At 47.4% G+C, this 24315-nt stretch overlaps 1 protein-coding gene across 4 annotated transcripts in view; it reads left to right on the forward strand.

The window, feature by feature from the left end:
• The first annotated feature begins 13594 nt into the window (after positions 1-13594).
• Positions 13595-24315, forward strand: part of RPS6KA1 (ribosomal protein S6 kinase A1) — a 42654-nt gene continuing 31933 nt past the window's right edge. For 2 of the 4 annotated variants that reach the window (XM_069803216.1, XM_069803218.1), the window contains exons 1-2: positions 13595-13767; positions 20759-20803. In XM_069803216.1, the coding sequence (XP_069659317.1) occupies positions 13705-13767; positions 20759-20803 (108 nt within the window). In that variant the 5' untranslated portion in view covers positions 13595-13704. The remainder of the gene's footprint in view (positions 13768-20758; positions 20804-24315) is intronic. The other 2 variants (XM_069803217.1, XM_069803219.1) reach the window with 1 other exon arrangement.

A 24315-nucleotide genomic window follows, 5' to 3' on the forward strand; every position in this document is an offset into this window, starting at 1 on the left:
ATGCGCAATTGTTTTCCAACTTAAAATACAGAGAGCATCCTATTGTAAATCAAGCTGAGAATTCAAGTGTTAAAAAAAACTCCTGGGAATGCACAACACCAGTTCTGGCTTGCAGCTGATGATTAGAAAGGACCGTGGGTTGCACTAACTTTAGGTAAAAATGCAAGTACTAGGTGTAGAGACAAATAGTGCTGTCAGCGCTCGGTTGCATTCCTAGGCTTTGCTCAAGTATCCTATCTAGGAATTTGTCTGTTGTGGAAGACATCATCCTCTGTTTGTTGTCCACTATTCTTCAGTCCTTCTCAAATGTTGATATCTTGAGGACCAGCAATGACATTTTGGAAGGGTAAGCAAGCTGGGATGCTGGTACTGTTTCGACAGCTGTATCACCTCATTTTAGGTGGTTACTGTATGTCTTGAAAGCTGTGCTAGGCTGTTAGGCAGTGCGGGGTACGTTGGATGTGTCCTGTACTTAAAATAAGACACGAAAGCTTTTTGTCTTTCTACTAATTACCCCAGTTCTGAACATTCACTGTCAATTTACATAGTAATTTTTCTTGTTCTCCTGTCTGATACCTTTCCCACCTTCATTTTACCCATCCTCTTACAGAAAAACTTGACTTGCACAAGAAACGTACAATGAAGCAGAAGCCTGATGCAATATGCCAGGGGAATCTGTTATTCGGAGTTGCAGCTGCTTATATGCAAAGGGGAACGGCCGCATCCAGAAAGTCACCGCTGACAATAAAAAGGCAAATGAGTAGGTTCAGTGTTCCTTATCAGGCCTTGAAGAAGTAAGTTGTGTACCAGTATGGTTTAAATCCATGTAAAATTAGTGGCTATGCCACTAAATTGTTTCTCAGTTTATTAATTTCAGCACAAATTGTCTGGGAAATAGACCCAAACTGCTGTTATAATTTATTTGCCTCTTAATAGGTAAGATTGCAAAGAATGGCCGAGTTCTTAACGGAGCTGAAACCTTTGGCAGGCTTCCAGTGGAGCCTGTGGATGATTCTTGTTTCCCTAATACGTGAGGTTTTCTGCTGGGCTCTTAAGAACATTTAGATTACTGAGAAATGATAGAGCAAAGTCTCTGGACTCCCCAAAAGCGGTGTACTAAGGGACGATTAAAACCGAGTAGAAGTTAATGTGAGCTAGTTGCAGGCCAGTGGGTCGTTTACCGTAATCCTACAGAACCACCTTTACCCCAACTGTGTTTTTACTTTCAAGTGAAAGTGGATTGGGTTAAAAAAACATGAGAACAAGTGAACTAGATCATGTTGGGAGGACTCCCTGAGAGCAACACGTCCCTGCTCCTCCCAGTGCAATGCCCTTGGATTAACAGTTCTGAGTTTCAGGAAAATTTCCTCCTGCAGCAGTTTTCATCTTGCATTCGCAGAGCTCAGTTAAATTTGGAAGAAGTGACAGTATACTCCTTGCATCGGCTGAGCTCTGCCATGAGTGGGTATGAAAAGGAGCAAGGAAGGAAAAAGGACTAAATTTCAGTGAGCGCACACAGTGAATATTGAGTTGCAGGTTCATCTGTGTCAGAAGAATCGCCTAGCTTGATGGCACAGGGATTCCATTGTCCCTAAATCATCCCAGATATGGTAATGCCATGCCCAGGGACTAATATTGCTGGCTATAATTTCTGAGAAATGGGTCCTTATCCTGCAGTTCATAGGGATGAAATGGAGGTATAGTTAAACTCACAATTTACAATGCGAGCCCATCCTCATTTGCAAGGGATGGGAAGGAGATGGCACAGGGGGAGCTGATTCTGAGTAAAGTTTGACAGAAGGCAATGAGGAGGAGATGCCGACCAGTAAAGCGCTTTAGTAAGTTGGCCTTAGGAAGACTTCTGATATGGAAGGCTGGGCTTTTTTTAAAAAACTATCTTGACAATCTTTCTGGTTTTTAACCATCTTCTTGCATAGGGAATTTTTAGCATGCCAGAAAAATCTATGGTGTGGCAGAAGAAACAGCAACAGAAAACATCAGGGAAAACTTCCTAAATGTGAGATCTATTAAAATGCATTAAGGCTTCTGAGCCAGAACATTTCACTGCCTTAAGTACATAAAACCAGCCTGGAGAAAGTACTAAGGGAATGTAGGAGGAATGGTCCTACAGGAGCAGCAGATGACCCAGGTGTGTAACGTCTTGTCGCTTCACCTTCCAAAGCACTTGCAGGTACTGGAAGACTGTATTTTGCTACTGGCTACTTAAACCCCAAACATTCTAGGTTTCCCCTTCTAAACAGATTTGATTGTGGTTTTCGTTTTATCTTACTGAATTATCCCACTGAGTTTACTTTTGGATTTTTAACAAATTTCCCTCCAGGCAACAGCTCTCCCCGACTCTCAAGCTTGTTGGTCACAGTTGCTGTGCAGAGGTGAGGGTGCATGGCAGTCATGAAGGAAGAGAGGAGTTACTATTAGATTACTATTAATCTAGTTACACTAGATTACTATTTTAGCATTGCCCAGACAGGAGATTTTGTGTGCCTTTATTCTCATAAAGTGGTATCTCAGTGCTTATTGTTGACGGAAATAAGTGTTCTTTCAGTATAAGAACTGAATGTACATATATTAGGGGTTCTGAGTCTAGCCTGAGGACTGATTGTAAACTTAGGCAATTAAATTAGTTTTTCTCGTAATTTCCTTCTTACTTGAGATAATAGCAGAGATTGTTACTCTGTTGTGGGTGTTCGGTGAATAGGTTTTCTTGGACTGCAGCCTGGTTCAAGATGCCCAGGTTTCCCTGCCATACCACGATCAAATTAGCTTCTGTGTTGGCAAGCCCTGCAGAAATCAAGGAAGGAAAATTCCATTGATACCGAATTAATTTCTCTTGCAAAAAATACCCATGGTTTCAAAAGTAAGCTGGATGTGAGGCACATTGGCAGGGGCAGGCTGGATTTGGCAGCTTCGTGGTACCTCCTTGCCACAGCCCAGTGGACTCGGGGATTTGTGCAGCGCTGTTTTATCTCATTAACCGCTTTGATTAACAGCCTATTCCTTCCCTTCGCCACACGGTGGTACCAGCAAACACAGAATAGGTGCTTGGAAGCCAACAAATGGCAGGCAGCGTCCAAATCCAGCACAAGCTCCCGGTTAGCAAACTTGGGAGACTGGAGCCTGGTTTATCACAATCTAATGTGTGTTATTTGCTTTTAGAAAGCGGGAGAAGCGCTCCTGCAGCAACCTCCATCGCCCTGCTCTTGTGCCACCTTCGGAGGATCAGCATTAGGTGAACGATAATCACCTGAGCCTTGTGAGTCCCCTCTGAGGCTCTCTGATGTAGCTATACGATCACAGTATGTGAGTGCTTTCCAGTTTTTGTTAAGCTTTTGCTTGAAATCCAGAGTGCTCGATTCATCATCAGTTTACAGGCATAGCTGACATCTCACAGGAACCTATCTGTGGCATAGCAAGCCTTTGAACTTAGGCTTCCCAAATTCTATTTTAAGAATCACTGGACCATTGCTTTTCTTCCTCAGGCAGTTATTGCAGCTGCTGTGGCACATGTCCTGAAAGTTTAAGCCTAAACTAGAGCTGCCGCTATCCATCTCGTCTGTCCTCAACTGGGGAAGGGATACTTTATCCTAAACCCAGATTTAAATAGGTATTGTATAAGCCTGGTCACTTTTAGGTTTGTTGGTACAAACTGCTTATATCAGACTTGCTGAACCTTCAGCCTGAGATTACAGAATAAATCGTATTGTTCAAAGAAATAATACTTTATTGAAAAGCTTCCTGTGCTTTTTGTCATGTCTCCTTTTGCTTTTATATGCCGGTATTTGGAGCGCATGTGCTTTTTCTCTACAAGCTAAATCTAGGAAATCGAATTGTAATATTTGTGCTAATTCACAATGCTCCTCAAAAGTCTAACCAGCATGGTATTTCTGATGTTGTAAAACTCTGTGCTCAGTTTGCTAGCCAGCAACTTTTACCAGCGTTGCATCTGTTAAGTCTCACAGAATGCCATCCTATAACGTGTATTGGGGCTGAAGCAAAGCCATCAATTGCAGAGAGCTGTTTTTCCTTCACCTTTTACATTATGAAATACCTTAGTCATTGGGTTATCTCCTTCAAACACATGCTTTCCATGTTTACCTTTACTAAGGAGTGGTGTGTAAAGTTGGAAAGGAAGTGGCTGCTTCCCAGAGTTGGTAAGATTGCATGTGAAGCACTTGGCACCCTCATGATACTTCCTTGAAGTGGATGCAAAACAGAAAGATGAGCTCCTGGTAAGCCAAACTCATTCCTTTTCTTCAGTTCTCAGTACCTGCTTGGGGCAGGGATTTATGCATTTATTGGACGAAGAGGGCAAAACACCACTCACAATTACAGGGAGAAGGCAGAAGGCAGAGAATTCCAGTCACGAGTATAAATGCTGTGGCATGAAGATGTAGCAAACATTGAAACCAAATGTTCCAGGGACATCTGAGTGTGCACTGTACTGAAAAATATGATGTAGATTTTATTCACATGTCTCCATTAAACAGGCCCTGTCACCATGCCCTGCTAGTTCCTAGATAACAAACCTACAGTGATTATTCAGCAATTAGCAAAATGAGCAGACCAGGATTCTTATCCATTTGCATGGAACGCTTTGGGAGTTTAGTTTATTGATTAACTCAGTAAATGAACAATTTCTATCAGCAAAGCAAGGATGAGCCAGCCTTAAGCTGAGCTTATGGTTTGTGTTTGGGGAGGAAAACAATAGACCGGCTCAGCCCAGAACTGGGGATGCTGATAGACCCTTTCCTCCTGTCATTCACTGAGCTGGTGGGGCTGGCAGCCCCGCAGCCACCTGAGCGAGCCTACTGGTTGGACTGAAGTGTACTGGCCCCAGCTAGGTTATGTTCTATACAGTGCCTGGCTTGGACAGATGAGTAAACAGATTGTTTAAGATAAACTACCCCAATGTCATACCAAGGTCCTTATCACGTGCTGTGTGCTGGGCACTGTGTTTGTGCATTTGCTGCCTTTGTGCACCAGAGCGGTGAGAAGTGCAGTGATTTACTTTTTTGAAATCAAAGGCGTTGAGTTCCTGCCCGGTATGAAGAAACGGTGTCTGAGCAGGTAGTTCATTACACAACCAGACGTAGGTGAAGACAGAACTGTAGCTTTTTGCACTAGTGTGCAGCTACCCAGCAGCAGTTCCCATGCACGGTTGCCTTATGTAAGTCTTCGTGCAATACCGGTCTTTCCTCGCAAGAGGGATTCTTCCAGCATCGCCACCTCACCCACACTCGGGTTCTGCAGATTTTTTTGCATTTCAGACACAGTCCCCATCTTACACCATGAGGAAAATGACTCGATTTTCCCCGTGACTGGTGCTAAGAACTGCAGGACCATAAGGGGTAACTAACCGATACTCCGGGTAGGCTGGTTTACCCTGTTCTTGATCCAGACTGGTTTGCTTGCTGACATAATCCTTTCACTTTACTGAACAATTAATTTCTAAGGCCATAGTGATGATATATAAACCCATCTGTTTCTGTCTGTATAGTGATGATATTTAAACCCATCCGTTTCTGCCTGTATCTTCCTCTTCCGAAACACTTCTGGCACGAGCCTGCCTGCTGCCAGAAGTGAGCTGGTGATCTTGTAGAGCGGACATTTGTCCATTGGTAATTGACTCCCGTATTAATTTCCAAGGAGCTGGCAAACAGCTGCCAAAAAAACTGTTTTCCATCTCTATTGATCAATATTACCTTTCAGCAACTCTATGGTGTTACTCAGTGTTAACAGCTAATAGCACTATGTTTCTTGTACTATTCTAAGGACGGTAGCATACCCCAGAGTCCTTATATTTGAGAGAAGACTTCTAAGTTAAATAACGTTACCTCAGACATTATTTGTTATCCATTTCCAACACACTGACCCTATTTCCACCGTACCTTACTCTGGGCTGCTGCCACAGGACATTCATCTCCAACATTATGTTAGTGGCTTCTTAGGTTGAGGGGGAAAATGATTCTGTGCAGACTGTAAACAGAAAAATAAGACAGCACGTCTGGCCAGGTCTTGCTGAAACCAGGTTGTGAGCAAATATCTGATTTCCCACAGGAAAAGGGTGAAAGGAGTTGCTACGTACCATGCAAGTCTCATTTTTGCTGTCACTGAAGTCAGTGGCAAAACTCAAATCAGGTTCCAGAGTTGGAAGCTTTTAAAACGCTCACTGCCTCTGGCAAAACCTTTATTGATATAAAGCAGCATGCACTGAAGCTTTTATCTATCCATTGGGTGACAAAATACCCATTGGATCAAGTTTTTACTCTGTAAATTACCGTTACTTGGTGACTGGAGACGCACGTGCGAGCAAAGCAGAGTCGAGTGAGACGGGAGGTCCCACTGCCTGCCCCACCGATGGTGAGGATGTGTCCCTTGAGTGCTCTAGGTGCTGGAGGTTTTTCTGTGCATTGAGTAGTCTTTGATTTAATTTTTTTATATGCTTATTTTATGAATGCTTGAATATGAATGTTGGGACACATTTCTCTATAAAAGATATTTAGTCCCCAGTGGTAAGACTTTACTGTCTGAGCAACACTACCCTCCCCTCTTTACAGTGACAGAGGAAAGACACAGACGCAGTGTAACAGAGATGGCTTTTGATCACACGGGTGCCCACAAAGTTAGCGGAAGAAAGATAAAAGTAAGCTTCTTGCTTTTGATCTTTGAAATTATCTTTTCTGAGGAATTCTGGAGTATGACAATGAAATGAGTGCAGCACACAAGAATCAGGCAGGCGGATTTTTAGCCTGCTAACGGAAAACCCTTTGGGCTGAACTTTGAATGCCTATATGGCCGCTAGAGAATAATTCTAAAAGGGATTTTTCTAGTTAAGGATCAAGTGGTTTCTCCCTCATCAGCAGAGGTGTAAGTGCTCTAGGTAAACTCACCAAGAAACGCACCAAGCCTCTCCTCAGAGAGCCAGAAAAGGCCCAGCTGGACAGTCCTTACATTGCTGATATAAACCATGAGTGCCTATTCTGGGAAGAGGAATGTCTAAAGAGCAGTCTCCAAGCTCCCTTCCTTTACTCATCGTGAAGGTGAGAAGAGGAGAAGAGCAATTTAAGTAGTCAAGCAGCAAAGTACCAACCTTGTATTTCTGCATCATTTTACAGTGTGCTGTAAGACATGCAACACTGCAAAATATCCAAGACCTTCACTAACTCCAGGATCTGGTGGGGGGGGTTTAATGCTGATAAGGGACGGATAGATTTTCTTTTGCCAGATAATCAGGTTTCTGACATCCCTGCACTTCTTGTGCCTTTTGTTCACTCCCCAACAAGGAAACCATTGAGCACCGTGTAGATGTATCTTCTACCTGACCATGCAAGCCAGATGAGTCATTTCTGTGCTGCTGCGCTGCCTTAAGCAGTTTGTAAAATACAGAAAACAAATGTTATTAGAAGAGAAGTTGGAGACCTGCTTCTCTGTCCCTAAATGATGAAGGCATCTCTTTCCCACACCTCTCTCAAAAATCATGCTTGTATTATTCTCTTCCTATGTCATACAATTGGTCATTATGCCAAAATAGTCCCAGTCAGGATCATTTCTCATATTTTGGAAGTTTATTTCTCTGGTTATTTTTGGGACGTGGCTTTTCAATGCTGGATGTGTGCAACAGTCTCTGTTTTGTAAGAGGACTGAGAAGTAAAATACTGCCCGTCATGAGTATATCAGTCTTAAACAAATCAGAAATAAAGTTTGGGTTTTTTCCCCCTAAGGAAAATAGTTTACTGGGGTCTTTAGGCTTCTCATCAGGATTTCTGAAATTCACTTCCAATTTGAAATGGTTTCTTTCTTTTTTTTTTTTTACTTGGAATGATGGCGTCCCAAACTGTGGAATGGAGCAATGAGGAACGGGTATTTGTGTGTGCCCTCTATTAAGCAGGACGAGACTTGTTCAGTTGCATGATGTAGGCCTGAGACCGTGAACACTGGAATGACATTTTCCTCTTGCTGGAGCTCGGTTTCTGTTGAAATGTGCTTTTGTTTTCCCCTACCTTGTCTGGAGAAACTGGGGCCTGTGTGCTCTGTAAGTAGCACAAAACTGAGGACATCTATTTGTATCCACTTAAAAGCTTCATCACTTGTTTACAAGTTCTAAAACCTAAAAGAACCATAAAACCTGACTGTACTTAGCACTGTTGTTTACTCAGCTTTCTCCCTGGCTGGGGGACAGTGAAAACAGGCCTGGCAGTTTCACTTCTGTTTACAGTTTCTAATAGTTTTCTCTTTCATGTTATCACTCCCTTGCATAGTGCTACACTGAAATAAACTACAAACATATCTGTGTGCTAATTAAAAACAAAATTTGCTGGATAATTCGCTCTAAATAACTTACCACCTGGGCTGCAAACCTGCTTTAAAAATTAAAATTAAAAATAAAGCAACTGCTTGTATTTTATATGGGGCTTTGTAAAAGCCTTTTTCAGGTGTAGTTTGAGCCACACTTGACCTCTTGTTTTCCGGTGAAACAGGGAGCTGAAGTCAGTGGAGCCTGCAAAGTTCTGCCCGTGTGTGTGCGTGCTAAGGCAACAGCAAGCGCGTGCAGCCGGCAGAGTCCAAGTCTGTAGCTGCTTGTCATGAATCCAAAAGGCTGAGCCAGAGCAAAGGCTGTGCTGAATGGGCTGTGAAAACAGCTCCTCTGAGGTCCTAGCAAAGAGCCAAAGGTTAGGACAGAACCAAATGCAATTGGGCAGAGCGTGATCAGAGTCACATATTTTGAATACCGAAAAAGCAAGTCACCTCCCGCTCTCCCCTCAGATGATGTTAAGAGATGTCTAGGTTTGAAACGGATGATTTTCTCCTTTTGTTTGGATGTCAAGGGTTGTGTCCTGCATAAGAACAGGAGCAGACCACCATTCGTTTATTTGCATCCAGGAAAGGGAAGGTAACGGATACGGGAGACCGGCAGCGATTGTATCCATGACAACCAGCAGATATGGCCTCGCTGCCTCGGCGGATCGTTCCCCATCGCCTCCCCTGCCTTCCCAGGGCACATCCTGGCTCCAACAGGTCCCTCTCCTCAAGGCACCTCTTGGCTGCAGTTCAGCGTTCCTGAGAGATAGGTGCAAAATTCACAAATTAAGCGTGTTTCCTGGAGCCAACAGCTTAATCAATTCTGCTAGCAGAACTCTTCCCTGGCTTGAGCTGTGTGCGCTTCGGCCAGGGGCTCCCTGGGAGATGTTTCAGAAGATCCAGTCCATGGAGGGACAGCATGGTTTACAGTAATACCACGTAGAAGCAGGGTGGGCTTAGCAGACTGATAGTTTGCAGAACCAGCAGGCAAAGTGCAATATATTCTGCAAAAGAAAGGGTTTTGGATATGCTAGGCACCTTCAAAAATGCAGGTGAGCTGAGCAAGGTGGAATGATGCTCACCTTTCCAGAAAGCATCGGCAGAGGTTAAAGGTGCTTGTTCTAGGAATAAGCCTTCAGTCTGCACAAACCTCTTGCAGGGGAATGAGAGCTGCCTGGGCTCTGCTCCCCGAGTAGCACTTCGTCCTACTGCCTGCTGTGGTGTAGTTTCTGCATTCCGACCGCTGCCTGGACCTGCCTTGGAAAACGCTGGCATTTGAGGCAGCTGCAATCGCAAGACGGTGCTAAGGAACGGAAAGAAATCTGTCAGAAAAGCAAAAAGCAATTCTGCTGTTAAACACAGTCAAAGTTTCTCATTTCCGGGGCCCCTGCTTTGTATCTTCAATGTGATGTTTGTACCACGCTAAGGAAAAATGTGTCCCTGGGATCCAAACAAGGTGATCTATCATCTCTTGCTTCATAGCGGCAAAACAAAGCAGAAGAGGCAAGGAAATGAGATCGTGAATTGAGAGCTGGGGATTAGAAGACAGGACGTGGAATTCAACTTCTGCCCTGACAACCTATTGAAAACATGACTCAGTTTCCCTATTAGTACAGCGGGGATAACAATGAACTACGGAACTGATTAGTCAATCTTAAAATTACAAAGAGAGTTGCTGCGAGCTCTAATTAAACGACTGTCTTAGCGTAAACACAAAGCAGATTACACGAGTCTGTAAATTGTAGCAGGCATTTGGGACTCAGCCTTGCGAGTTCTCGTGCCTGTAAGCTTTCTGCATTTCCTTATATGTGTAAAAGCAGTGTAGCATGAAGCAGGCAGTTAATAAGAGATGCTCCCTGGCTTCGGTAAAAAGAAAGGATATGGTGAGCCGTGGGAGCACTGGGTTACTGTCTGTTTAGGTGGAGAATCACTTGGGCAGCTTTTGGAATAATGAGGAAAAAAATTGGATCTGGTAATGTGGATAAGGACCAGTCTCGATACATCTGCTTTGGAAGTGCTTCTTTGGGGATAACTGGCTTAACAAATGTTGTCAGTCTCTCTGAAAAAGAAAACGTTACACACCAAAAGCCAGCCAGCTGCAGAGGCAAAAATATCTACAATTGTATTTGAGGAGGATTTGATGTTTTTAAAACCAAAGTAAAACCACAGCATTTTGAATTTTCAGCAAATGCAATGCTGACAAAAGGGCCATCCAGCTGATCTGGAGTCTCTGTTTACTATAGCAGCAGCTCTCCCCAGCCTGCAACCGTCTCAGAAAAATGCCAGTATATATGTTTTAATCACTGTACTTAGCTGTGACGCTCACCCAAACAGCAGGCTCTGCTGTTCAACTCCAAAGAACACATTTTGTACCCTGCTTTCAGGATAGGAGCTGCTTTTTATAGCTGTTCTTTGACTAGGAAATAAACCCTGGGGGAGACCACTACCTCATTTCTCTTACTCAAACATCCTGCCCTGGACTTAGCAGCAATCTGGTGTGGCACATTTCATGTTCTGTTAATCAACTACAATTCAGCATTATCTGGTGCAGGAATCAAGGGAAGGTCAGTCTGATAACAGATAGCTTCTATCAGAAGATAGCTGGCTTCTCTTTGGGTGCTGGAGCTGGGGATTGAAAGACTTTAGCTGGCCTAGCCAGCATTGCTGCTGAGTTGCTGTGGTATTGCCTAGGCTTTTTAGGGGGGGTGTTAGTATAATTTTGAGGATACTGTAGAGCTACCTCAGCAAAATCCTCTCCTATCCTTTAATAAAAGTAGCTGCAGAATTGCAGGGAATAATAATAATGCACAAGTCATTTGTGGTCTCCCCAATATCTTTAATTTGCTGTTTTATTAAACAAAGTGGGCAGGATAATTTGGTAGTTTTATTTAGGTGCAGTGGTACCCATGGGTTTAGAACTGTCTTTTTCTTCCAGTCTAAAGAAGTCATTGCTCTATAAAGCTCCATAATTTCTGTCTTTTGTCAAGTTCACGGTCAGCCTGCCTGTCTTTCTGCTGTGAAATATGAAGGACTTTCTGCATCTCAATAGACCTGCCAGGGGACGGAAGCAGCGGCGGTTCCTGTCTCCCTTTCTTTACTGAATTGCAATAGGCCTTGCTCTGCCTTTCAAACAGTTCCTCTGGATATCACCCATTAACTTTCACTGAGACCTTGAAAATGAAGACTTGCTTTTCTACTGGTTACTGTACCACCCTAGAACTTTTGAAGTGTTGAAAAGTAATTTATTTTATTTTTAACTTTTTTTTCTTATTGTTTATAATAACAGTCGGGATGTTGGAGTCAGAAATTTCCCAGGAGTTAATGACCAGCCTGGCTGAGATTATCTGCTCAAGCTGCTGCAGGTAACTGCTCAGCACCTGATCCTGCCTGACTTCCATGCGTAACCCTCCTTGGAAGTTGGGAGGCATTCAGTGGGTCACTTCATGAGAAATGGCCTTTGTGCCTGCCATTATGGCTTAAACATTCCCTGTGGGCTTCTCACCCAGGTGGGAAGCTCCAGGTGCACCAGGATGTGATGTCCAAAGGTTGGATTCATGGGGCCTGGTGGTAAAGCATGGCAGGTCCCCAAGTAATGTCTCGTTTTGTTCTCCTTCCAGAAAGGATGCAGAAAGCACTGTCCTACCCTCGCCCGCCTCTGCATTCCTACCCCAGACCTGTCTGACACGCACGCGGAGCAGAAGGAAAGGGAGATGCGTTTTGCAAACAAATGAAGAAGGTAAACGGGATGCTGGTACTGATATCATCACATTATTGATGCCATATAAAGCAGGCTGCAGCAGCTGGAGGATGAATGTAACCAGACGGCACACCGTGTACCGGGCAATAAGGGGAAAATATGGATAGCTTTAGAGCTGAATGAATAACTTTCCGCAAGATCTGCTTCAGCTTGCTCTAACAGTAAGTGATATGAGTTTAATTGGCTATAACAGGACTTCACTTAGTACCAATTGGGTAGACTTGTGTCATTTAATGCCTTCATCTGGGGCTCCAATACTTATGGCACAGAGGGGGGCTCTGAGCACAGGTCTTAGAGACAGCAGTTCCCAGGCTTGGCTCAAACACTTACTGTCAGCGTGGGAATCTTCTACGCTTGATTCCCCCACATGCAAAAAAGATGACAGCTCTAGCCTAAATCACAAGCAGGTCCTGATGATGACTTACAGATTAGCTTCAGGTGCTGTGAAGATTAACTGGAATTTTTCAAGAGTGCTGGGCTCTGTCCTAATTCACCTTTTTTGGAGTTCGCTGCCCTCTCTGAACAGGTTAAGGGCTGTACAGCCCCGGCTTCCAGGGACAGCTGCCCTCAGAATGCAAAACCCCAGCTGCATATGCTTTTACTTAGGCTCATTAAGTATTTCCAGCCACACCTTGATGAAGTCAACCCTTAGCGATGCACCCTTTTAAAAAGATTATTTATTTTTTTTAACAAATAATTTTATAATGAAACATGAAAACATGGTGCTTTGGGGTTTGGTAAAATGTGAGCAGAAGAAAACTTTTTCCTATTTGAGAAACCCAGCAGGTGAGAATAGCCATGAATTATGAACACTTGTGCTTAAGGCACCTTTCCTCTGAGGCTCTCCAAACGCTGTAGAAAGGTGGGTATGTTTTTTTATCCATGTTTTGTAGGGAAGGTGGCGGAGGGGGGGAGCGCTGCAGGTGGTGATGAGCAGTGACTCATTGCACATCTCAAACTTGGAATCCGGATTTCCCAGAGCAGCTTCCTGCTTTAAGCAGCAATATCTGAATTGTGTCACCGAGTTTATCCTCACCACCTCTTCTTCTGGTGATGCTACACAGCGTTGTGCGTACAGTGAAACAGCTGGACACTCCTAGAGGGAAAAAAAAAAAATTTCCAAGGCACAGAAGAGTGGGACTTTGGAGTGCCGGGTATTTTTCAGTAGATGTTTTCTGTTCAGGCGTTCTCAGTGCCTTGAGGATTCCCTTGCTGGACAGGAGCGAGCAGTACCCTCCCAACAATTTTAAACTCTCTTTGCTTCCAAAATCTATCAGGGCAAAACGCCCAGGGAAGGGTGCCGCTGGCAGGGAACAGCTCACCGCCCCACCCCCCCGAAAGGCTGCAGCAGCATCCACGCACACCTCCTCATCTTCCTCCCCCATTAAACCCACCACAAACTGGGAGAACTCCTCGCCGCCTCCCTCCAGCTGAAGGGAACCCCGAGACCCCCACCCCACCCCGCAGCCGAGTGGGCGGAGCCTCCCAGCCCCGCCCCACCTGGCCCCTCCCCTGCCCCGGCCCCGCCCCGCCGCTCCCGGCCCGGCCCGGCCCGGGGAGCCGGTGCCCAGCGCGGGTCTCCGCTCCGAGCCCGAACCGGAGCCCCTCGGGGCGGCCCCGCCGGCAGCATGCCGCTCGCCCAGTTGGCCGAGCCCTGGCCCAACATGGAGCTGGTGCATCTGGACACGGAGGTGAGCCGGGGGTCGGCGGCGGGGGGGGCGGGGGAAGCACCGGCCCTTCCCGGTGGGGAGACGGGGAGGGGGGGCGGCACGGAGGTTCCCCCCCCTCCTCGCCTCTCCGGCGCCTCCCCGGGGGTCTCCACCGAACAAAGAAGCGCCCGGCCCGGCTTCCCCGCCCCGCCCGGTGGGACCCTCCCGGCTGCGGGGACCCCCTCCCGGCTGCGGGGACCCCCGCCCCGTCCGCTTCCCCCGGGTTTTGGGGGGGGGCTGGTGGGGGTTTGGAGGCCCCCGGTGTGTTGGGGGGGGTCGCAGCCCGCCGGAGGTACGCGGTGCCGGGGGCGGCCGCCGGCTGCTCCGGGGCTCGGTGCGTGTGCGGTGGGGCACGGGGGCTGCCCGGCTCCGCTGCCGCCCTTGCGGGCGTTGATTATTTGGGGAGCGTGAGCAGCGTGCGCCTAAATCCCTTCCCAGACCCAGAGGAAAACGGCCCCCGCTGAAGGCCCAGGGAATAAATATCTTGGATTTTGAGTCTTTTTTTCCCGCAAGCTTCCTCGCTATCCGCCGCCCCAGCTGCTCTCGCAGGCCTGTGTTGCAAACTCCGGTCGTGGTCCTGTGTCGCTTTGCTGGATGTCTGCTCTCCCCTCCTGCTTTGCTCTTTTCCTTCTAATTAAGACCTCTGAGCCAGATGTGCAGGACAGTGCACAGCATCTGTCCACATCTGCAGGCTTGCATCACAGCCATTTCAGAATAAAGGGGACAGCTTGTAGCAGTTTTCACCCGTTGCAGAGCAGCCAGCTGAGGCACTGTATCCTGGCACTCTTTAGTTAAACATCTTCTCATCCAAATTGGAACTAGCAGCCTTCCTGGAGAAACCAGAGGGATGGTGGGGATTTTGTCCCAGGCGCTTTACTCAGACTTGGTGCTTTCCCATCATTTTGGCTGGGTTCGATGCTGTCACGCTCCTCTATCCTGCCAAGGGATGTCGCGACGGTGAATCAGTCAGATTTACTCATTCTTATTTAAAATTGCCTCTTAAGAGATCTCTGCTTGGAGTGGAGGCAGCGTTTCACCACTGCTGCAATGACAGCGGGGAGGTCTGCTGGCAATGAGAGGTGAGGTTGCTTCTTTTTCATCGGCCAGATAGGGCACAGCTTCTCCTAGAAGACCCCCCACGCGGGTGGAACGCTGTGCTGAGCGGACAGCCGGCACGAAGGTGCGGTGGGCTAAGAGCACCTGCTCTGAAGCATCGCTCGAGTCACGAGGGTGGGTTTGTGCTCGAAGGTGGGAGACGAGGGAAGTCCTGCGGCGACTTGATCGCGATTCCTGAAACCACATCGTGCGCCCAGAGCCAGGGTGTAGGTTATTGCTGCGAGACGGGGCTTTTTGGTTGCGGTTTCTCTCTTCCTAAGTAGGAAGATAGCCTGAAAAGCCAGAAAACGCAACTAGGCTCGTCATGGGAGGAAACTAATGCCAGTGCCCAGGGCAGTGAATGCCGTGAGCGAGATTCATTTACTCCTTAATCCCAGGTCTCCCAGGTGCCAGGCAGGCGCTGTGTCAGCATCACGGGATCTCTTCTGAGCAGAAACGGCCAGGAGGGTCCGGTGTATTTGTCAGCCCAAGTCAGCTGCAAAGATCATGGCAGCAGCAAGGACTGTTTTCCCCATTGCATTAGTAACGGGTGTATTAATTGTAAACTGAAACTGGAGGGCCTGCCTCTGGCTTCTGAGCTATCCCATTCCCCATCTCACCTTGGCCAGAGCTCTAGGTCAGGGTCAGGAGCTGCCTGCAGATGATATTTCTGCAGATTAGTCTTTTTACGTCTTAAGATCACAAGTGGGACATTAGCAATTTACCTCCCTTTGTTTTAAGGTGAGCAAGTACATGCGCTCGATTCCAGTGAGGAAAATAATATGGGCGTTCTTCACCTCCAAACCTGATGTGAGGTTGCTTCGTTTTCATCGGCCAGATATGGCACGGCTTCTCCTAGAGACCTCCCCCACCGTGCGGCTGGGGTGCTGTGCCAAGGGTCCGCCTGTGCTGCGGGTGTCAAGCAGCCGGCACGAAGGTGCGGTGGGCTAAGAGCATCTGCTCTGAAGCATCGCTTAAGTCACGAGGATGGGTTTGTGCTTGAAGGTGGGAGACGAAGGAAGTCCTGCAGCGACTTGATCGCGATTCCTGAAACCACATCGTGCGCCTGGAGCTGGGGTGTAGGTTATTGCCTGGGCCCGATGTTAGAGCGTTCCCTGAGATCCAGCAGCGTATCTGCGGAGAGGGACTTGGGCTTGGGGGGAGTTTTGCACCTTGAGGCTAAAATCACCAAGGGTAGGGGCCCAAGGAGAAAGTTTTCACCACTCCTGGGCAAGGTGGCACCACTGAGAAACCAAGGAGACTTTTCTGGAATGCCAGTTACGTAAATTGCCCTGGGATCGCTGCCATCCAGGTTAGAAACCGGCTTCCTCCAACCTTTGCTTTCTGAGTCATGGAGCAGAGGTGCTGTCACCATGCTGGTGGAGGCATCAGTCCTATTGTTAAGGGATTTGGGTTTTTTCCACTGTGCTCTGGGAGTGTTGGCTGTCTGCTGCTGGGGATGGGTCACGGCTGGTGCCCCTCGTCCCGGCCCGCCGGAGCTCAGCCTGGAGCTGTGCTGGGGAAATGCATGGGAGTGGGTGGCAGTGGGAGCTGGAACTGATCCCTTGCAGGAGACAAGTCCCTCTGTCCTGGGGACTGAGCTAGCTTCTTAATACTTTTTCCTTCTTTTTTTTTTTTTTTTTTTTTTCCCCTCCCTGTTCTCTCTGCTGCTTATATTATTCAGAATATTGCTTATGTAGTAGAAAAACTGGGCTGGGGCAGAGTACAAGCGATAGAGAGTGGAGTTGAATGACTTCATCACCATAGCGATGGATACTGTCATCAAGGCTATGCTTTTCTTTAAACTCTTGTTACACAAACATACAGCAACACAACTGACGTGGGATTACACCAAACCCAACCACTTCAAGCTAATTATTTTTGCCTGTATATGTGTATCATCCTTTATTGAGCAGGAGGTATTCATGAATAACTATCTTTTTCAAGCATCTTCAGTGAACAATGCATAAAACAACGATCAAAAGATAGGGGAGGAAGCTGAGCAACTGTGGTCTCTGATATGCCTTGTGTGTAGACTCCTCAGTCTGCTTGGGCTACGTGAGTTCTTTTGGAGATCTTTATTTTTGCAGAATCATTTCCTTTCTCTGAATGGCAATAGGTAAGATTCATAAATTCCACTTAATAATAATAATAAAATCCCTTGTTCTTGTGTCAAACTAGCAGAAGCTCTGGGGTGAAGGGTTTCTTCCCCCACTCCTTTCTGCCTGAATGCTTCACGGTTCATCCAAGTTGGGTGAAAGAGCATCTCTGGGTACCTGGTACCCTTGTTGTGTTGTGTATAGGCATCTCAAAAGTGACTAGTCAAAACCTAGAGGTTCAGAAATAGCAGCAGGCTGCTTTCCTAAGCAGAGCTGTCGATAATCCGGGATGACTTGTGCTGATGGTGCTAACTATAGAGCGCAGCCCTTGATGGCAGCAGGAGTGGGCACGGTCTCGCACGGTCCTGCCAGGGGTGCGACTCGTCCTGCATGCAGATCAGAGCAGCACCAGCCTGTTCTGCAAATTGCTCCCTGTGCTGCGGATTATGTGGAATTAAAGGGATTTAAAATGCAAGATGTCCTAAGATAAATATCTCTCAAGTTCAGCCAGGCTGGCAGTTGCATAACTGAATGCACTGGTTTTCCAATATACTTTTCTGCGTGCTATTAAGAAAACTTATTAGAGCAGCGTGTGTGCAGAAGGGTTTTTGCGTTACCTCTCAGGCAGTTTTCGCTGTCACTCGCCCAGAGGTGCCCTCGCTGCCAGGCTGCCGCTCCATGTGCCCATCAGATTAGCTCTGTAATCCCCGTTTCCATTCGCCCCAGAGCAGTGCTGGCTGGAAAGCTGCAGGGACAGGCTGCTGGCCCCCAGTGAGGCTTGTGCCGCTGCCTTCTTGGTAGCCCAAGCCCTGCTCTGCCACCAGTCTGCGTTGGCTCCTTGCTGCCCTGGGCACCCAAGGGAAGGAGCTGTGCCTCCCTCCTGCAGCAGGTATTGCTTGGTTACTGCCTGCGGGGAGATCTTCGGGGTTGCTCTCGGAGTAGGACATTCAGGAGGCTCCTTTCCAACCCTGAGAACAATGTGCTGGAAAAGGGTATCTGGCACGGAGACAAACACACGTGCACTTGCTAACACACTGTGCGTGGTATTCAGGGGGAGTGCAGAAATAAAGCATTTTAAAGAGACAAATGTCAAACCAAGAAACCCACAAACTATTTCAGCTCTACTTACGACGCAATGAATGGCTGTATTTTATCTCGGGAGGTGATGAGTCTATAGCTGTGAGTGTGTTTCCATCTTCGATGCTTACAAATGGCTCTTGAATTCCATATGAGGGAATAAGGACTGGGTTTGCTCTGGGGTAGAAGGAAAGCTCTTGGCTCTAAATACTGCAGTTCTCTCCTTATACATCTGCCTTATGTCAGCTTGAGAAAGTGACTGTTTCATCAGAAGCTTCTTCCCTCTAAGACCATGGACCTACGTGCCCAGGAAACCTCCCTGGCACGGACGCAGTTCTCTTTCTTTCCGCATCCCTTCCACCCCCAGGTAGGATGGATTTCTGTCAACAGCAGCATGTAGGACAAGTGTTCCTTGGGGTAGGGAGCTGATGAAACACAGCGGTCTGGCAGGTCCGGAGGTAGCACCTGGTATCTCCTGGCTTATCCTTGAAGCTGAAGGGTTGGACGGACCCTGCACTCGCTCACCGTGTGCTGGTCTTCCCAGGGGAATAAAAGAGCTTGTCCTACACATCAACTCACCCCTCTCCTGACATGTGCCTTGTAGATCTGTTCTCCAGATCATGAGCCAGGCACTGCTTCCCTCTTTCCAACATGGAAATTCTGCTTCTTAAACTGTTTTAGACATAAACAGCCCTCCCTGAGCTATGGTTTGGATCAGCAGCAAGTTAGGAATTGTTGATCAGTGACAGCTGAGCCAGTAAACATAAGCATGTTTCCAAGTCTGGTTATCTTGAGCACAGTGTGTGTCCCCCCTCTATGTGGAGGCTATACATAAACACAAAATCTTACTTCACTTCTTAGCTATTCTTTGTGCTAATGGTACCAAGAGCTCCGTGTAAACATCAGGGCAACGTTCCTCTGGAAGAACTTGGCTTGCGTGGTAGTGCTATTGCTTTTTTCAGTCATTGGCTGAAAATACTTAGGAACTTAAGCCCAGTTTAAGTTGGTACTGAGGTGAGTTACGGAGCTCCAAGGGGATCCATATGAATGGAAATATTGCAGGGCCAGGGTCAGGCTGAGAGGCAGGTGGTCTTCTCCCCAGCTGGAGTGGTGGAACTCCACGTTGTGGTAGGACTAAGGTGCTCTGAGTTGCTGCAGGTAGCACAGGCTGGGCTGAGGTGGGAGTGGAGAGACCTAAATATGAAGATATATGGAGACTCTGGACTATTGTCTGTGGATTTGAAGTACCTGAAAACTAAACTTGTGCTTAAATTTAGCTCTTTAGCGTTATACCTTTTATTGTGAGCTAGCCACGAGCAGGTAGCCAAGCGGTTTAAAACCAGCTGTGATGACCTCCTATGGGAAGCAGAAGAGTGTGAACCTGGAAGCACCCAGTCAATGTTGTAGAAAGCCAAGTGCAGCATTAGAGTGAGGTTTTCTCAGCAGCCCCAAAGCTCTCTCAAGATCAACAATTGCAAGTTTTTCTTTGTATTAAAAGGAAGTTAAGTTAAATTTGGCCCAAGAGGGAGAAGGGGATAGTGTAGTTCTAAGACAGATGTCAGGGTGATGTCCTCTTGCTTCTCCAGGGAAGGAGCTAGCTTTGTTTCTGTTAGATTCCTGAAAGGCTCTAAAACCCAGGCATTTAACTAACAATCTGAGGCTGAAGTACAGTTGCATTGCAACTCTTCTCTTGGACCATAACATCTGAAGAGGAGTGAATAAATTTGCCTTGTTCTTTCAAAGAAAGAGAGGAATTCCATGATTTTTGGAGCCTGAGACTGTAGTGCAAATAGATGTCAAAGCAAAATCTTCTTGCCCTTGTTTTTCTTCACAGTCTGCAGAAAACCTTTTGTACGTGCTTATCCTGCTCTGAGTATCTGTGTCCAAGTAAATCCCACCCGCTTCTGCTCCCACTGGCTTCTCCAGGCACGGTGCTGTGCTGAACCCGATAATGTCTCTGGTTCAGTGCCGAGCGTGACCGGCTGATGCTACTCCAGGCGGTTCAGGTCACCTGCTGTGACTTTGGACAGAGCTCCAGCAGCAGAAGCTGGACTTGCAGGCTAGAGGTGGCCTGGAGCCAAGCAGGTGGTGCAGATTTCCTGCAGCGGTATCAGCTGTGATAGGGTAATAAATAACTGATAAATGTTCATGTTAAAGCCAACGTCATGGTAAAATGGCTGTTAACTGCACTCTAGCACTGCTTTCCCATGTTCACCTGATCTTCCCTGCTTGATTCTTCCAGTAGTCCCGGAGAGACAGTGGAGCGGGTAGCCACAACGAGGGGGCGGGAGGTGGGATGGTGCAACCACAGGGCTGCGTCTCTAGAGCAGTTTCTGCAGCACGTGGTGCCGAGGGTGGGAATCCTGCACCCACCGCCCTGGGGATCCATGCCTGAGGAGTGCAGGGGGGGGCGTTCGCCCCACAGGCGATGGTCGGTGTATAAGCAGCCCTAATTTCATCTGCAGGGAGCATGGAGAGTCTTTGAACAAGAGATATTTTTTTCCAAACAACTTTTTTCCTTAGTAGAAAGTGTCCTCTCGGTGTTTGGGGAGTGTTCAGCTGTCTTGTACCGTGTCTGAAAGTGGCATCCTCCCTTGTTTGTCCTGCATGAAGGGCTCTCAAAGCCAACAGCCTTTGTAAGGGGGTGTAAGGAGCGGTCCCATGCCTGGCGTGTGCTAATGGCAGGTTCTCTTCCTTTGCAGAATGGGCAGGCTGCTCCAGAAGAAGGTGGGAATCCTCCAGCCAAGGTAAAAATGCTCTGGGGTTACGTCTTTAAGTCATCCCTCTGAGCTGCGTGTGGGGTGTGAGCTGACTTGGTGAATGGGTTGGGGACACCTATTTTTAAAGCCTGTAAGCTGCTGCTTTGTAATCTGGATGAGTGCATGTGGGATTGTAAGGGTCTGGAGTAGGGGAAGAGAAAAGATAAGCCCTCTTTCATCCTGTCCCTTTTGTCAGCCAAACATATCTGGAAAAGTTTCCCAAAGGGCTACCTCAGTCCAGCACGCAGGAGATGGACTGGAGGCTGTAGCAGAGGGCTAGAAGTGAGAATCCCTGCAGTGTTCCAGTGCCGTGTTTACACCTTTCTCTGTGTTGTGATCTTGCCAGGTGGGATGAGAAATACAAGAGTATTTGATGGTTTTGGCACAGCTGCCCTTGCTGAGCGCCTGGTATCTGCTTATTCTCTTGCCTTGGTGGGGCTGGGAGAAGCTCCACTTTGGTCGAGTTGCCCTCTGTGTCCCCATTAACATCAGGTGGGAATGGTAGAGGGAACTGAGCTGCTGTCTTCCATGTTTTGGGCAAGGGTCTTAATCTGCTAGACCTTCTTCAGACACCTAAAGCTCTTGCTGCTCCACACATGGAAAGCATGATGTTGAAGGACTTGACTTCTCTGATGTGAGCTCTCTCCAAGTACGAGACCGAGGACCGATGTTAGCACGGGTATTTCCTAATTGCGTCCATATTTCTCTGTCCTGCGAGACACTGTGCAGGGCAGAAGTGCCATTTCAGTACCTTGAAATCCTAAGACTTTCAGGATTTCCTTTTCTGATACATACATGCTATAACTGTGAAGAACGACACAACGTGTTTGATTTGGCTTGGGAGACCTTGCCGAGCGGGTTGTCAAGAGTTTGTCCTGCGCCTTACCCTGAGTGAGTGCCCTGTAGTAGTTCCTCTCTCTGAATCATCATCCGTGCTATAGGCCATGGGGGCTTGTTGTATTGTTTTTCCAGTTGGTTATTGTCATATTTTTAGTAAAAGGAATTTAAACTTAAAAAGCAATTGTCTGCTTTTCAGGCAGTTCTTTGCCAGGAACTTATGCTGGACTTCTAGCATTGCCGTTGCATCTCACTTACTTGTTCTGTATTTCTGTCCCAGTTGCTGGACTGGCACTTTTCCAGGGGGCCTGGAAGAAACCTGGCGTGGGTCAGATGAACTCAGGTTAATGAGACTGTGCACTTCCCTCCCCTGAGAATAGTGGTTTTACAGTTCTTCACTGTACCTGCATCTCTGGCATGGGGAAAAAAAAAAAAAAAATCTCTTTTCTGGTTGGATTCCAGCTGGGCTTCTAAGACTTGAGACTTTGCCTCTTTCATCTTCAAACACTTGGCTAAACTGAGCTCCTGTAAAAGCCACTGAAGGATGTTGCTTTAAAAATAATTGAAGATTTTTTTTTTGAAGGACATCACTGGGACAAACCCTGGCTGATTCCATCTGTAGATGCAGCCCCACAGAAAGATCATGCGATAGAGGCCAAAAAGCACTTGGGGTTCTCTTTGCTGCTCTGTGTCCGTGTCTGTCTCTCTGTGGGACAGGGAAGTGAAATCCCCGTTGCAACTGGGGAGCTGGAGCAGAGCAGCAGGCAAGTTGTCCAACATCCCACAGCAGGGAAACCTCAAGAGCCCTGTGCTGCTTGCAGGTGTCTTGCTTTCTGCTTTTCTGAGGCACCGTGGCCAAAATGCCTGTGAGCGGTGTCTGACAATCCCATTTTCAGTAACTTTTGAACATGTGAAGCCCTGCTACGTGCTCCTGAAATAACCTCGGTCGCCTTTTCCAAGTTTGTACAAGGTATGTTTGCTAGCAGCACAGACAAATGAAATCCCTCCTATAAACACATACCTTCAGCTTCAGGGCCAACTCTGGCACTCTGAACCAGCTGTGATGCTGCAGATGGGGGATGCAGGCAGCACACTGAATATCTATGTATTTTTCTGCTCATTTTGGGGGTAGATGTTGTTAGCAGCAGCTTCTGGCACTGGCTCTACCTACAACATGGGCTAAGGAAGGAGAAGCCAACGGCAACAAACATCTGAGGTTGGCTATTCTCAAGTTGAAGGTTGCTCAAGATCCCTCCCATGCCCTTCTGTTCTAGCTTTGTGTGGAAAACTGTAAGGGGAAGAGGCACCTTTATTCTAGGTCTGTACTTGCTACCGTTTTGCAGCTAATTCTGTGATCTCTTCTAAAAATAGCCTGAAGCAGCGACAATGACGATTACTCAACACCCACGCAGAAGTGCCATCCCTCCCCCCTCCCCATAAGTAGGATGCTGCCAGAAGTACAATTGTTATTTGCCTGGGCAATAACCAGAGACACTTTGCAAAGGAGGAGATCCAAGAGTTCCTCAAAAGAGTTGGGAACTTCGCAGCTGGTAGTACGAGACTGATGCAGTCTAATGCCTCTGTCATCACCTCACCTGCTGTTGTTGCACATTTAGGGTCTTTGGGCATGAAACATGATGAAATGGTCACTGCAGAGGTAACGAGGGGATGTTTTGGGCCGGGCTAGCTGTGATCTGGTGCTTTCTAGCTGCCTTTGTAGTTCCAACTCAGCTTCCTACCGAGGACAGCTGGTGCATTTCCCAACTTCTTGTGGCTTTTACTCTTGTGTGGATTCCCACCTTTCAAGAACAATTGTGGTACACAAGTCCCTGCAAGCATCGTACCTCGGTGTGTTTATCTGAGTATCTTGGAAATGCCTGCAAGATCCTACAGGTTGGGCAGAGAGCTGTCTGGAGCATCTGCCTCCCTTTGCATGGTCGCAGGGAAAGGAGCCTGGATCTGCAGTCAGGGCCATCCCAACAGCATTCCAGCTCTGTGGCCATAAGGAATTCCAAGCCAAACCCTCTCCTGACAGCGAGCACAATCCTAGATTGCTCGTGCCTGAGTCCTTGCTTGTCTGGATGTTCCTAGCGTGTCCCTACCGTAAAAGTCTGCGATCGATCTGCCAGGCAGTCCTGGCCACATCCCTAAAACCAAATTGCTAATCCAACGCTACGTTGAACAGCAGCCTTTGGCAAAGATAGGTACAGGGATGACTTTTTTTTTTAATCCCCCCTCTCCTGTTTGGTGGTGTTTGACCCTGTTTAAATTTGATGTTGGCTTTAGGATAGCAGCAACGCAGTTGGTGCAAGGTTTCAGTGCGATGTCTGCGGGCTGCTGAATAGAAAAGCTCCTCTTTCACGTTCGTATTGGTGGTAGAGGAGCAGGACGGATGCTCGCAGAGCAGGACTGCTGCCCCGGCATCCTCTGCATTGCAGAGAGCTCAGGGTCTGCTTTCTTCTTGTTCTGTTTCCTTTGACCCAGCCTGGGCTGACACCGAGAGAAACTTCTCCTGCGAGAGCCGTGGGTTAACCTCAGCTGCATCTCTGTGCAGGTCAGGAGCAGAAAGGGAGGTCTCTTGCCTTGCTCTCAAAAGCTGCTCTGCCCCAGGGGCTAATCAGCAGCGCTGTGCATTGGTCCCCAGGTACTGAACCTCATTCTCT

This window comes from Haliaeetus albicilla, chromosome 16 (assembly GCF_947461875.1).
Source record: "Haliaeetus albicilla chromosome 16, bHalAlb1.1, whole genome shotgun sequence".
Classification (NCBI taxonomy): domain Eukaryota; kingdom Metazoa; phylum Chordata; class Aves; order Accipitriformes; family Accipitridae; genus Haliaeetus; species Haliaeetus albicilla.